Here is a 14,039-nt window from a genome sequence, read left to right as displayed (position 1 = left end):
AAACCAGCAACTTTGAAGACATATTTATATATTATGGTGAGGCAAAGAAATATTCCAACAGCTCTCTTTTTGCCAGTAAATCAAACTGACACATTTCATGCCCCTTCACGTTCATTCATACTCAGCATATTTGCGGCAAGACTGAAAAAATAAAAATAAAAACACAACAACAACAAAAAACACACACACATACACACAAAAGAAGAACTAAAATAATAAACATTTAGCTACAGAAAAAAAATATATCAAAAAAAAAAAAAAAGATTTAGAGGTAGAGTCTACACAATGCTACAGATGTGGAAATGTAAAAAGAGTGTGGAAAAAAGTGAGAATTCCTAATATTATACACATGGTAATGTCACTGTTCAAATGATTTTAAAAGATTTTACAATTGCAACACTGGTGCGCAGTTTAGCTGATAAAAAGAAAGGACAATGAAAAACCATTATCCACAAGTCACTTTACAGAACACTTAAACAAACTGATACAATGCTTTAAAAAAAAAAAAAAGTATTCTTTCATTTTTAAACATCAACCAAGCAAAAACCCACAAAAGACATTCACAGGTTATTGACCAACAGCAAGCTTATTTGTTTTAAAAAATAATAATAATAATTAAAAAAAAGTGAAAAAGTTGAATGCGAAGCTTACAAATATGATGAAAGAAAAAAAAATCAAGCCCAATTTTCATTAAGAAACAGGAGAAAAATTATGAGACAGATACTGGAATAGTTAGCACACAAAACTAGGATAGCACACAAAACTATGAGGATAGAAAAAAACAGACTTCAAGTTAAAGTAAGTTTTAGAGACAGTCAATTTTCACCGAAGACTGTATGTATAGACAGTCTTTGCTTTCACAATACTAATGCAGGTACACAGAATGCAATAAAGTTGTGACAAGAACAACACCAAAAACATCACCTACAAACATCATCAGTTTTCTGTAGTGCTGCTCTTGATGGTTATGATAATGATGACTACTTTTAATCAGTCCAGGATAATCTGACAAGATTTCTATGTGGGCAATTTCAGAAGACCCTCTTAAAGTGCAGAGTTGGTCTCCCAAAGCAACCATAAAATCAAGGAAATATTAACAAAAATTCCTTCATTCTGGGACTCTTTTAACGACCAGAAACCAGATCCAGTTGACAGTTTTTGTGTGACAGATTTTGCTTCCACAGTTCCAGCGACAATCATTTTCAACACTTGCTTCATCTGGGATTCTCACTCCCCCTAAAATCAGATCCTATCGTCAGTGTTTGAGAAAGGAAATTCAATACTGCACACAGTGCTGGAGCTGTGATTCATACACAACAGCTCTGAACAGAAAAAGAAAAGATGGGCAGTCTGTAAGAACGGTATGAATTGCAGGCAGTGGATGACGAAACAAACCCTGAAAAAACACAAATGTATTCTTAACAAAATAAGCTTTGTGCAAATACAGTGTTGCTACACTGGACAGTGGTTGAGACTGCGTGGCAGTGAAATTTGTGGTGATGTGGCAGTGACATTTGCAGTAATGAGGCAGTGTCAGTGACAGTGAATTCTGATGTTGTGTGGCAGCAATGTATGAGAAGTTTCCATTTGAATCTACAGCTCTCTTCTGAAAAGTATTCAGTCCTAAACACGTCTTGCCCAAACATGTCTGGAAGCACACAAAAAAAACGTAAGTGAATAAAATAAGAAATGATAACTGTACTCAGAGCATGTGCAAATAAACCAATCAATCTCAATGTTTAAAAAAAAAAAAGTATAATCATTATCATCATCGCCATCATAAAATAATAATAATAAAGCAAAATCTACAGAAATTAAAATAGGTAAATAAGGAAAACAGAAAAGGGTGTTGGGGGAAGAGGAAGAAAGATCAGTGTGTGTGTATCTGTGTTTGTGTGTGTGTGAGAGGAGGAGAGATTCAGAGAGTTGTAGACACACAGAGACTGACAAAAATCTCCACCTCCATGACTACGCCCACACAGAAACACAGAATTAGAAAACCAATAACTAAACCCTGCCTGACGAACAAAAAGGTTTCGTAGCATTACACTATCAACAAGGAGTAGAAATGTATTCTGTTGCAGACGGACAATAAATTGATGATAAAAAATGACAATGATAATAAAAAAAATTTCAAAAAGACCAGACGTACAGTTCTCAAAAAAAAAGAAAAGAAAAAAAAAAGAAAGTTTTTAGTACAAAAACTTGATTAAATTCACGTGTGCACCAGATTGTCAGATAATGAAGCTTAGTTTTAAAAAAGTTTGTTTTTAAAAGCAACATAAGGTACATCACCATACTCTCGTAAGTCCGTAAAATGTATAAGATTTATTTAGAAAAAAGATAGATGTATGTAATTCATTCTTAAAAAAAAAAAAAAAAAAGAGAAACGACGACACGAAATAGTAATGCCACAGTTGTTTTTTTTTAAAGCAACAACAACAAAAAATAATACTTTTTTTTTCCTTTTTTTTTTTAACAATGAAAACCCTTCATTTTCCACAGACAAAAATACAGGCAACCAAACTTCAAAATAAAAAATGACTAGACTAATGTTTTTGTTTAGAATTCAAGTTTTGTGGAGTATTATGTGGACAATACCATACTGATTTCATTCATTAAGCGAGTTGAACAGGCTTGCTTATTTAATTTGTCTTAAAGAAAAAGGATGTGTAAAGGGAAAGTGAAGAAATACAAACAAAAAATTCTTAAATATTAGCATAGAACTGCCAACAAATTTAAAGAAATCCAGATTACACAACAGCAAGCAAAATCATTCAAGAGTAGAAAATACTGTTCACAAGGATCAGTTAGTTTTTTAAAAACTGAAATAGGATAGAGAAAAAAAAAAGAAAGGAAAAAAAAAAAAACAGCAAAAAAAGAAGAAAAAAAAAGAAGAAAAGAAGCTATATACACAGCACAGGTAAAATCATGCATTTTTCAGTTATTTCCACATACAAAAAACATAACAAAGGCTTACGTAAAAAAAAGAAAAGAAAAAAAAGTGAACCCCAAATGCAGTACAAAAGACCATGTTGAACTGCATGACATGCAAAACAAAACTGTACAGAATGGTTTCATCCATAGATCAAAATGCTATTACAAAATATTGCACAAATATAATCTGTTAGTTCACTGAATGGAAAAAGAGCATTCTTGGAGTGAAACTGCTTCTGCAAAAAAAGCGGAATCGCATCTCTCAGTAGGAACGCACGAAACTCATAGTGGAAGAATGTGCAGGAGGTGGTTTTTTTTATATATTGTATTTAAAACATAATAATAATACTTAGATATATAGAGAGAAATACTCAAACAAAAAGTGTACAGGATACAATATTTACAACACAAACTCTGAAGTGTTTTCTCTTCCACAACATGCCTCACACTGCAACACAGCCACACACTGCCTTGCTCAGCCTATTTGCGCTGTCGTATCCAAACTCTCCCATCTTGCACTGAACTAACGCAAAGTATATCCTCATCATCAGCGTGCTTGTTTTATACATTCGCAGAATCCAGTACAAATTAATGAATGGGTTCCATGATTGGTTTTGAAATATTGCTTATGAATCTCAACCTATTATACAAGTGGAGATAGCTGAGCTATGGTCAGCTTTGATTAATTGAATACAATGATGGAAAACCTATCATGCCCAGCGTATGTAACAATGCATCAAAGTCATGGTTCCTGACATGACTATATATACTCCTGTCATATGTGTAGTTACTGATCAATGAGCTGAATGCAATGGACAGACCAAAGCTGTCCACAAAGGCGCCAAATCCTGTGAGGCCAACAGAATTGCTGCAGCAGAGCAACGCAGACAGGCCAGGAAAAGCAGTGCCAGCAAGTCCCTGACAGCCGCCACCATCCCCTGTCCACACTGCGTCAGAACCTTCCAGGCGCGGATTGGCCTGACCAGTCATCTGCGCACCCACAGAGCCCAACCCATCCACCCCCAGGATGACTAGATGGTCCTCGTCGATCCCGACGGACGAACCACACACACACTGATCAAGTTTCGACATACCAGTACATGGCTGTTCATTTTCACTTTGTCCGACACAAACTTCTCAAGGTAGCTGTCCTTCCTTCATTCACATCATGGCAGAATCAGACAACAGATAACACTTTCAAAATCTGCACAAACTTGCGTATTCTACATTGCCTTGCATTGGAGCCTGATCTGTTTACCCTATGGAATAGCTTTTTGGAGTATTTTGTAAAAAGAAAAAGGAGTGTACATTTTGAAAACTTTGTGCATTCTCGGTTTTCATATCACCAGCATTCACAGATGTATGTATGTATGCGAAAGAGGGGGGTAGAGTGGGAAAGATAAAAACACAAACTGTGAAGCAGCACTGAACACGCATATTCCAGCAGTGGTTGGCAACAAATTCATTTTAACCACCAAGGTTCCATGAACATGGCTGCTAAGTAGATGACAACTTGCTCCTCTGCAAAACAGTACTAAAAAATAATAATAATTAAAAAAAAGATTTTCTTTTTATTATCTTGACTGGTCATTAATGGCTGCTTTGTGTTGCTTACATCACGGTTCCTCCTCTCCTTTCACTCATCCATCTATCTTTGACACACGGCCACAGTTAATACCAATGGATTAATACCAAAATTATCAGAGTAAAAAAAACAAAAAAATCAATGAAAATTCAGTACATGCCATTTTCAAATGGCCTTCCAAAACACTTCATCATATCATATCACTTCAGCAAACCAACTTATTTGCTTTAAGGGACAGATCCAATGGATTGGTAGCCAATCGAGAAAATAACTCATCTGCTTTGTCCTAAGTACGGCATACACTTTGCACAAGTAAACGTACCCACCAGACAGGATTACAGTTATAAATACAAACCAATCACATACAATACCAGCAACGGATATCTTTTTCTTTTCTTTTTTTTTTGTGACTGGGAAGGCTTTCATTTCCCTTCTCATTTCATTATTTAAATGGTCTAATAAAGACATATATATTGAAAATTGAAAGAGAAATTATGAAATTCCCAATTTTTGTTAAATCCTACATCCTACATGAAAAATTAGTTTTGACAATTCTTTTCGTTGCTGTCTTTGTTGCAACAAGATTTTTTTTTCTTTTATGGTGTATACCTTTCACTTCTGAGTGTACAAATGTTTCAAAGGTTAAAAAAAAAAAAAAATTAATTAAATTAAATTAAAAAGCACCATCATGAATCCTTAATAATTTGCAGCTATTTTCTTCACTGACATGACTACCATACCATGATCATAAATTAATCACTGCTTTGAAATATTCCATGACATTTTCACACAGATCACTTTCACAGGTGTGTGGTTAAGATGAGAGAGAATAAAAACATTTTATACAAAAAAAGTAAACAAAATAAAAAGAAGAAAAAAAACCCAGAAAAACTAGTTAAAAACAAGATCAATGAAAAAAAAAAAACATTAAAAAGAAAGAAAATAAAACTAACAGTAAAACGTACGGACTATCCACATATACACTGTTAAAAATAAATAGACATAATATATATATATATATATAACATTTGTTTTTAACCAACAGACAAACAAAAATTGTAGAGTCTGAACGTCGAAAGCAAAGCATACCCCAGTCAGCGACTTAACCTTCCAGCGTACACTTTTCTCTCTCTCCATCCGAGACGCAAACACGTGCCACTTGACAACAGTAACTTCAACGCCAAGACCACAAACAAACACAGCTGTATTCTGACACACAAGACGATGAACGAAACTCAAACCACCTTTTCAGCAGGCTGTGCACAGTACACACACACACATGTAGGAGAGACTGTTTACACTTAGTACACATCTTAAATACAAATCCATGGTTTTGTGTGATTGTGATTATACTGCTTCCAGTTGCATTTTGGTTTCATTTCACAGGTGCTTCGTCAGCTATTCATTCAGAACACTTTGTAAACTTACATATGTACAATCTAATGCATAAATTACACGGATATGCATGCACATACACATACACACGCACATCAACAATGCTACAAAGCCAAAGAATGATCGGTCTTCATTTTAATTTAGAAAACGATTTCACCTTGTTTCATCTCAAACACTGGGCGCAAGAGTAATCGCTATTTGCAAACAGAGATTAAAGCAACTCAATTATAATGCTGTGCGCAAAATGAATAGAACACTTCATAAACCTAGGTAAACTGTACAATAACCAGTTTACTTCCAACAAAAGAAACATGAAAAGCAAACGCACGCAAACAAAAGCTGTGTCTCTAAGAAGAGTCCGAAGACAGAATACAAAAGTTTTAAACCAAACAAAAGGAGGGCAGAAAATCATTTAATCAAATAATAAAATAAGCGGCAAGGAAAAGGGATCATGACTGAATGAATGGCTTTTGAGTGAGCATTATGTGAATACATATTTCATTCTTTTTCTTTCTTTTTTTTTATGTAATTAATAAACTGATTGCTTCACAGGCAAGGACTAGGTTTTAGTCAATTCATGTTGTCACACTGCCAAACTCCACCCAACATAATATTATGCAGCATTTGGTGTGAAAATGCAATGCAACTATGGCTGAACACATAATATTGCCACATCAAAACAATAAATATTGCCACATCAAAAACAACGAGTTACAAGTTCATAATACAAGTAAGATTTGCAACATAGTATTAAGTCACAGAAACACCATTTTTTATGTTTAAAATGTGTCTCTGTCATTTCAAAATCAAGAGGCTGTGTCTGATTTCATGCCTGATTTCTAGATACCCCATTGATAAAATGCAAGCAATCCGTTTGTGCCAAACTTCTGTTAATGTTACAATGTGAGGGGAACCTTTAACTTGCACTTTCCCTAATGCAAGGACACCTTTAACTTACTCTTTCCCTGATGCAAGGATACCTTTAACTTGCTCTTTCCCTAATGCAAGGACACCTTTAACTTGCACTTTCCCTAATGCAAGGACACCTTTAACTTACTCTTTCCCTGATGCAAGGATACCTTTAACTTACAATTTCCAAAATGTGAGGGCACCTTTAACTGGCAATTTCTCTAATGCGAGGGCACTTGCATTTCGCCAATGCAAGGGCATCTATTATATGCCAATTCCCCAATGCCAGGGCACATTTAACTTGCAATTTTCCAAATGCAAGGGCACCTATAACATGCAAATTCCCCAATGCAAGGGCACCTTAAACTTGCCATTTCCCTAATATGATGGCACTCTAACTTCCCTATCTTATAAAAAAAATCTTCCCACACACAACCACATCCAGGCTCTTCCACCAATGTCCCAATGCCGGCAGTCCACAAGAAACTACAGATGAAGGTCTGCAGGAGAGTGTGTGTATGAATGTCTGTGTGTGTGTGTGTGTGTGTGTGTGTGTGTGTGTGTACATGTGTTAGCTTATAAGATCTATTCTTTATCCCTTTTCTTCTGTCTTTAAAACCATTCTTTTTTCCGAGGTAGTCAAGAAGAATGACCAGCACTTTCCATAAGATTTAGTTTCATTACTTATATATATGGGAAGTTCATAAATATCTATTTACAATTATCTTTAAATTATAGACACACTGATTAGTTACTTTATCCACTGAGGACCACTTTCTTTGCTGAACATTCAAGCGTAACAGGCGAGATCACTGTGTAGTTAAAGTGCCGGATTTTTAAATCTCAAAGAGTCCTTGGTTCCATCTCTGGCAGTGCCTGGTGTGTTCAAGGGACATCTTCCTGATCTCCAGAGTCAACAAATGTGGTGACCTGCTGATGCCTGAACTCCCTTAGTGTGTACTTGCCACTCAAAAGATCAAAATATAAAATGATCCTGTAATCCACACCAGTGTTTCGTGAATTACTTCTGACGTACAGAAATACCAAACAAGCACCAACCCTGTATGATCAGCAAGCTGACGATGGTTATGTGATGGAATAAAGAACATCTTTCACACCAACGTTTTGGGTTGCACTACGTGAGTTCAGAATTTTATATGTACATATATCTTAATCAGCACACAGACAGACTTGCATTTTATTATCCCTTTGTGACTGCATGTATGCACATGCAGAAGATGAATGTTTTATGTATACACATGAAGAAAATCAATAACTGGTTCCGCAAACATGCTGAAGATCAAACACACGTGTAGTATCTTGAGAGTATTTTGTAACTGTGTGCCTGGTACAGCAACACCAAGTGTCTCATCCACTGCACCAGTGAACTTAACTATTCCTTTTTTCTTATCCTTCCCCCGACCCCCAACCCCACCCCCCCGGCCCACCCCACCCCCCTCACCCCCCTTGGTTCTTTCTTGCATATTAAAGTTAATGCCACTGGTTTTTTCTATGTTTTGTATTTTTAAAACAACAACAAGAAGAAAAATACATATTTATACAATTGGACCAAACAGCTGAAACATATCTTTAAAATGCCCTATTATAAGTTCAAAAAAAAAAAAAAAGCAGCAGCAAGTACTAATACTTGGCAGTTGAGCAACTGAATGAGGCTCACAAAAAAGAAAAACAAAATACTGCATAAACTAATAACACCGACTGCTGTAGAATATACTGCTCTCTAAGGTCTTCTTGTCTTCTTGTCAGGACAAAAGCAACATTCATGGAACACACCTCTTGAAAGAGGGTCAGGGAAAGGGGAACAAGACATTGAAGGTAAAATAATAGACTGGGCTTGCTGACACTTTTGTCTGAACAGCAATCATTTTTTTTGCTGGTCATAATGTGCATCCACACATACACATACGTGATTTCAGCCACATGTATATAACGTATATTTTTATATCGACACATAAAAGACTGTTTTTCTGATGTGAAGTGGCGGCAAACAGAAACAATACTGTTTTGCAAACACAAAGTGATAACTACAATAAAAGTACCCAGGCGCACTTTAAACACACACATAAAAAAACAGTGGGAACATGTAGACACCAATCTACGACAATACTGAACACACATGTATAAGATTCAGTGCCACCGCTTAGGATGGTGACACCACCTATCTGACTATGGCTTTATGCTCCTTCACTTCACCAAAGCAAAGAACTTGTGTCATGAAATACAGATCAGCAGTCTTTTCTCATGTATACAACAAAGCGGTGGTTAAAGAAACAATGCCTGTGCTTATAACCAATAGCAGCTGATATGTCAGACAGTCTTCAATGACAAACTCATTCTCTATACATTCCAGAGAAAAGGGAGGAAAAAAGTTAAGGTTTTTTTTTCTGTGCTTTTCTACATACACTAGAAGTCTTTATCTTAAGCCATGCATTGCTTGTAGTCTCAAAGGAAAGCGTTCTGGTTTCAAATACACTCCCACCGTCGAACAACACACTTCGCGTCCCAGGGAAAGCCTTCTGGTTTCTCACACACACGCTCCTGTGTCGAACAACACACGCCTCACTTCTTCGACCCATAGAAAGGTTTCGGTCCTAGCCTGAGAGGCTGTTTCACCATAGCAGAAGACGGTGGTATTTCCATGCTCCTCCTCATAATGTTCGGGGTCACTGACGGCGACGAGCTCTCTGCCGCGGGTGACATGCTGCGCGTGCGCACGAAGCGCCGGGCCGGCACGGGAGGGGACAGCTCGTTTCCGGAGTCCCGGCTCTCGTCTTTGGGGCTCTTCTCGAAGAGCTGCCGCAGTTCCTTGATGCTTCCCCGGCGCTGGCCGTACTCCTCGTCCTGGTCCCCCCCACTCTCCCTGCTGCTTCCTTCGCTCTTCTCCCCACTGCTGGGTGTGTCCTCCTGTCTGCTGCTGCTGCCCCCCCCTCGAGGAACGCCCCGCGGTCTGGGCGAGGAGAACTCCACCGCAGAGCGCTTGGCGTCAAACTGTGTGTTGTCCGACTCCGACGTGGAGGAGTCACTGTATATACGGCCTCGAGAGGCGCTGCGGTATCTTGGTGGTCGCCCCCCGAACCCTACCCCCCCACCACTCTCTGTTCGGTTCGGACCGCCGCGGGGTTTCTCTTCCGTGTTGCTGCTGTTGCGGTTGTTGGCGGGGGACGGTCGTCGACGTCGTAAGGGCTCCTCCCCCCTGGCTGCCCCGTACCTTCGGGAAGGGCTCTGCGAGGGGTGCTTGTGAGGGGAGGTCATTCGCCCCCCACCACCACCACCACCCCCTCTCTCCCTGGACCGGGAGCGGCGTGCGGGGTTGGAGGCTGGGAGGAGGAGTGGGGAGGGGGGCTGAAACATGTCGTCGTCATCAGCGGCATCCAGCTCTTTCTCCTGGGAGCCGGCGCTGAGTGTGGTGGAGCCGGACGTGGACCCTGACCTCTCCCGCTTCTTGGTGTCGCCACTCTCCTCGCTGGACCCCCCGCCCCCTACCCGCTCAAACATCTCCATCAGGTGCCGCATCTTCTGGGAACGGCGGGTGCGCAGGGACCCCGTGTAGTACCCCCCTCTGCCCCCTGCACCCTCCAGGCTGATCAGCAGGTCGTCCTGCCTCTCGGCAGCCAGCTGCAGTGCTGAGTCGTCCAGCGATGACCGACTGGCCGCCATCTGGTGGTAGCTCTCCGACTTCTGGTTCAGGAGGGGGGAGAGGAAGAGGGGTTGGCGAGGGGAGCGGGGGGACTCCATCCCCATGCCAGAGCTGTAGCTGCGGTCACGCCCACCACCGGCAGCACGCAGGTACATGTTCTCGTCAGAGAAGACCTCGTCCTCCTGGCTGGACATCCCCGAGTGCTCCATGTCTGAGGGGCCCGTGCTGGACAGCTCTGCCGGGGAGGAATCGCACGTGTCCATGTCCAGGGCCTCCGCGATCTGCCGCGTGGGGTGGGGCACCTTGCGGGCGTGCACCGTCTGGATCTTCTTCTTCAGGTTGGGCTGCTTCTCGATCACCAGCTTCGCGTCCCCCCCTTTCTCCATTTTCAGCTCCTGCACGATCACTTCCTTCTCACTCTTGCTCTCTTTCACCGCAGCCACTGGAGCTACTGTTTTTCGCTCCCCTTTCTGACCAATGGCAGTCCTCTTTTTCACTGACGGTCGAGACACTTCCATCACTTCTTCAGAAGGAGGGGGCACGTTTTCTGACTTTGGCAGCGACATCCTGGTGCGAGGCATGGGGCTGGGCTGTGACTTGTTCTGGTTCTGGGACTTGCCTGCAGGGGGCACCGTTGCCTGTCGGGGGCTGGAAGGGCTGGTCATGATCTTGGACATTTTAGGCTCTCGGCTGCTGGTGGTGGTGGGGCTTGGCATTTTTTGAGACAGTGGAATTTTGGAGGTGCGGCCCGACACGCTTTTGTTCTGGTCGTTGCTGTCCTTGGATCTGGAGTTTGTTCCCGTTTTGTTTCTGTCTGGCCCGCGAGACCTGTTGGGGGCTGAGGTCCTGGGGGTGGAGGATGACGTGTTTTCCGAGGTCCCCTCCGACACAGCGTTCTTCTCTTCTCTACTGTTTGCCCGTCTCTGGTAGCGGGGGTGGTGGTGGGAAAGGTCGTGGTGGTTGTCACCTGACACGTGTTTATCCTCCTGACTTCCTGTCCGTCGGTGCCCACCGCGAGGAGGCTGACCACCACCACCCACCTCGGATATCACCGTCTTCTCCTCTCGACTGTTCCGGTGGTAGCGAGAGTAGTGAGACACTTTGCCCTGGGTCACATCCGACACGACCGTCCTCTCCTCGCGACTGCTTGACTGCTTCTGGACGCGAGGGCTGTGGGTGGCCTCCCCTGAGCACAGATCAGAACTGGCGTTGTTCCGGTCTTCCTGACTGCTGGTGCGCCTGTGGTACGGGGAGAGCGGAGCGACGTCCTCTTCTGACACGAATGGCTTGTCCTCTCGGCTGTCCGTCCGCTTGTGGAAGCGGGGGATCTTTGACGCGCTGGGCCTGCGTTCGTGACTGGGTCTGGCTAGAGGGGGTTGACTGGATGATGTGGACAGAAGGGTGGTGGTGGTGGTGGTGGTGGAAGTGGTGGTGGAGGTGGTTGTGGGGGTGGATGATGAGGAGGAAGAGGTGAGGAGGAGAGGGGAGGCAGAGTGGGACAGCAGCAGCTCCTTGCCCGTGTTGAGGGCGTTCTCCACCTCCTCCTCCTGCACCTCCCCAAAGCTCTCCACCCTCAGCAGCCTCTCCTCCACCACCGCCTCCCCACCTACCTCCGACTCCTCCACCCTCCGCTCCACCACTGCCTCCACCTGCACGCTGCCCCTGGAGGGCGTGGCAGTGGTGGTGGTGACCTGGGCGACCTCCAAGTCACGGCTGCTGATTGGCTGAGCCCGGACGGCGTGGAGCTCGTCGACCAGGCGGTTGCAGAGGTTGTCCACCTCCATGGAGTCCTGCTCCGCCTTGCCCAGCTGCATGCAGCTCTCTGGGGCTCCCCCTGCCACAGCATACCGTGTTGTATAATATCACATCATACTGATCACTGAATGCATGGCCCATACTCCATGCCACACTACATAACAAAGTGTCACATCTGTATCACTGAATGTATGGCCATACCCCACGCCACTCCACACACAATGTCACATCGGTATCAATGATTTCCATATAATATGATATATATCCTCTCCCACACCACACAAACAGAATAACACATCTGTATCACTGAAAGTATGTCCATACCCTGATACCCCCTGCCACACCACACAACACACAGTGACACACAATGTCACAACTGTATCACTGAATTCCATACCCCCTCCCAAACCACACACACAGAAATGAGAATAACACCTCCTGCGACACAACACAATGTTGTCACATCAATATCACTGAATGCATGGTTCATACCCCATGCCATACCACACACAGAAAATCACATCTGTCTCGCTGAATGCATGGTCCATGTCCCTTGCCACACCACACATTATAAAATGTCACATCAATTGATATCACTGAATCCATGGTCCATTACTATCTCATGCCACAACACAACGTTATAAAAATAATATCACATATATATCACATCTATATCACTGAATGTATGGTACATACCCCCCGCCACATCACACCAGACAACACACAAAATATCACAGCAGTATCACCAACTTCCATACCCCATGCCACACCACACCTCACACACAGAATAACACATAATGTATCACTGAATGAATGTCCATACTACCTGCCACACCACACAATACACACAGAATATCACATCAGTATCACTGAATGTACTGTCCATTATACCCTCTGCCACACCACACCACACACACAGAATAACCCATAATGTATTGTCCATTATACCCCTTGCCACACCACACCACACACACAGAATAACCCATAATGTATCACTGAATGTATTGTCCATTATACCCCCTGCCACACCACACCACACACACAGAATAACCCATAATGTATCACTGAATGTATTGTCCATTATACCCCCTGCCACACCACACCACACTCACAGAATAACACATGAATATACATATATATATATATATATATATATATATATATATATATATATATATATATATATATATATGAATCACTGAATGTATGTCCATACCCCCTGCCACATCACACTACACTCAGAATATCACATCAGTATTAGTGAATGTATTTTCCATTATACCCCCTGCCACATCACACTACACTCACAGAATATCCATTATACCCCCTGCCATACACTCACAGAATATCACATCAGTATCAGTGAATGTATTGTCCATTATACCCCCTGCCATACCACACTACACTCACAGAATAACACATGTACATGAATATATATGTATCACTGAATGTATGTCCATACCCCCTGCCACAACACACACAATGTCACAACTGTACCACCGAATGTAGTGTCATTACCCCCCTCCCTGCCACACAACACAACCACATAAAATGTCACATCTGTATCACTGATTTCCATAACCCTTCCCACACCAAACAACACACAAAATGTTGCATCTGACCCATGACTGACTTCTATACCCCTACCCACATCAAACAACATACACAATATCACATCCGTATCACTGAATGCATACCCTTAACCCCTGCGACACCACACACAATGATGATCAAAATAAAATGGTCAATTACTAAGCTGTCTGCATGAAAGAAACTGGACACAAATGAGTTCATCATGTC

At 42.1% G+C, this 14,039-nt stretch overlaps 1 protein-coding gene and 1 long non-coding RNA gene across 3 annotated transcripts in view; both read right to left on the bottom strand.

Annotated features, from left to right (window-relative positions):
* Window positions 1–8: 8 nt before the first annotated feature.
* Window positions 9–8,239, bottom strand: LOC143291668 (uncharacterized). Its single transcript, XR_013056557.1, has 2 exons — window positions 6,997–8,239; window positions 9–6,897 (listed from the first exon to the last, which is right to left on the bottom strand). It is a non-coding gene; the product is annotated as an uncharacterized LOC143291668 (long non-coding RNA).
* Window positions 8,240–8,293: 54 nt separating this feature from the next.
* The window catches only part of LOC143291666 (uncharacterized), a 120,584-nt gene continuing 114,838 nt past the window's right edge, over window positions 8,294–14,039 (bottom strand). For both annotated transcript variants that reach the window (XM_076601665.1, XM_076601666.1), the window contains one exon: window positions 8,294–12,318. In XM_076601665.1, the coding sequence (XP_076457780.1) occupies window positions 9,407–12,318 (2,912 nt within the window). In that variant the 3' untranslated portion in view covers window positions 8,294–9,406. The remainder of the gene's footprint in view (window positions 12,319–14,039) is intronic.

Source organism: Babylonia areolata, chromosome 17, assembly GCF_041734735.1.
Source record: "Babylonia areolata isolate BAREFJ2019XMU chromosome 17, ASM4173473v1, whole genome shotgun sequence".
Taxonomy (NCBI): domain Eukaryota; kingdom Metazoa; phylum Mollusca; class Gastropoda; order Neogastropoda; family Buccinidae; genus Babylonia; species Babylonia areolata.
The sequence above is the reverse complement of the archived record's forward strand: the minus strand, read 5'-3'. Positions and strand labels throughout refer to the sequence as shown.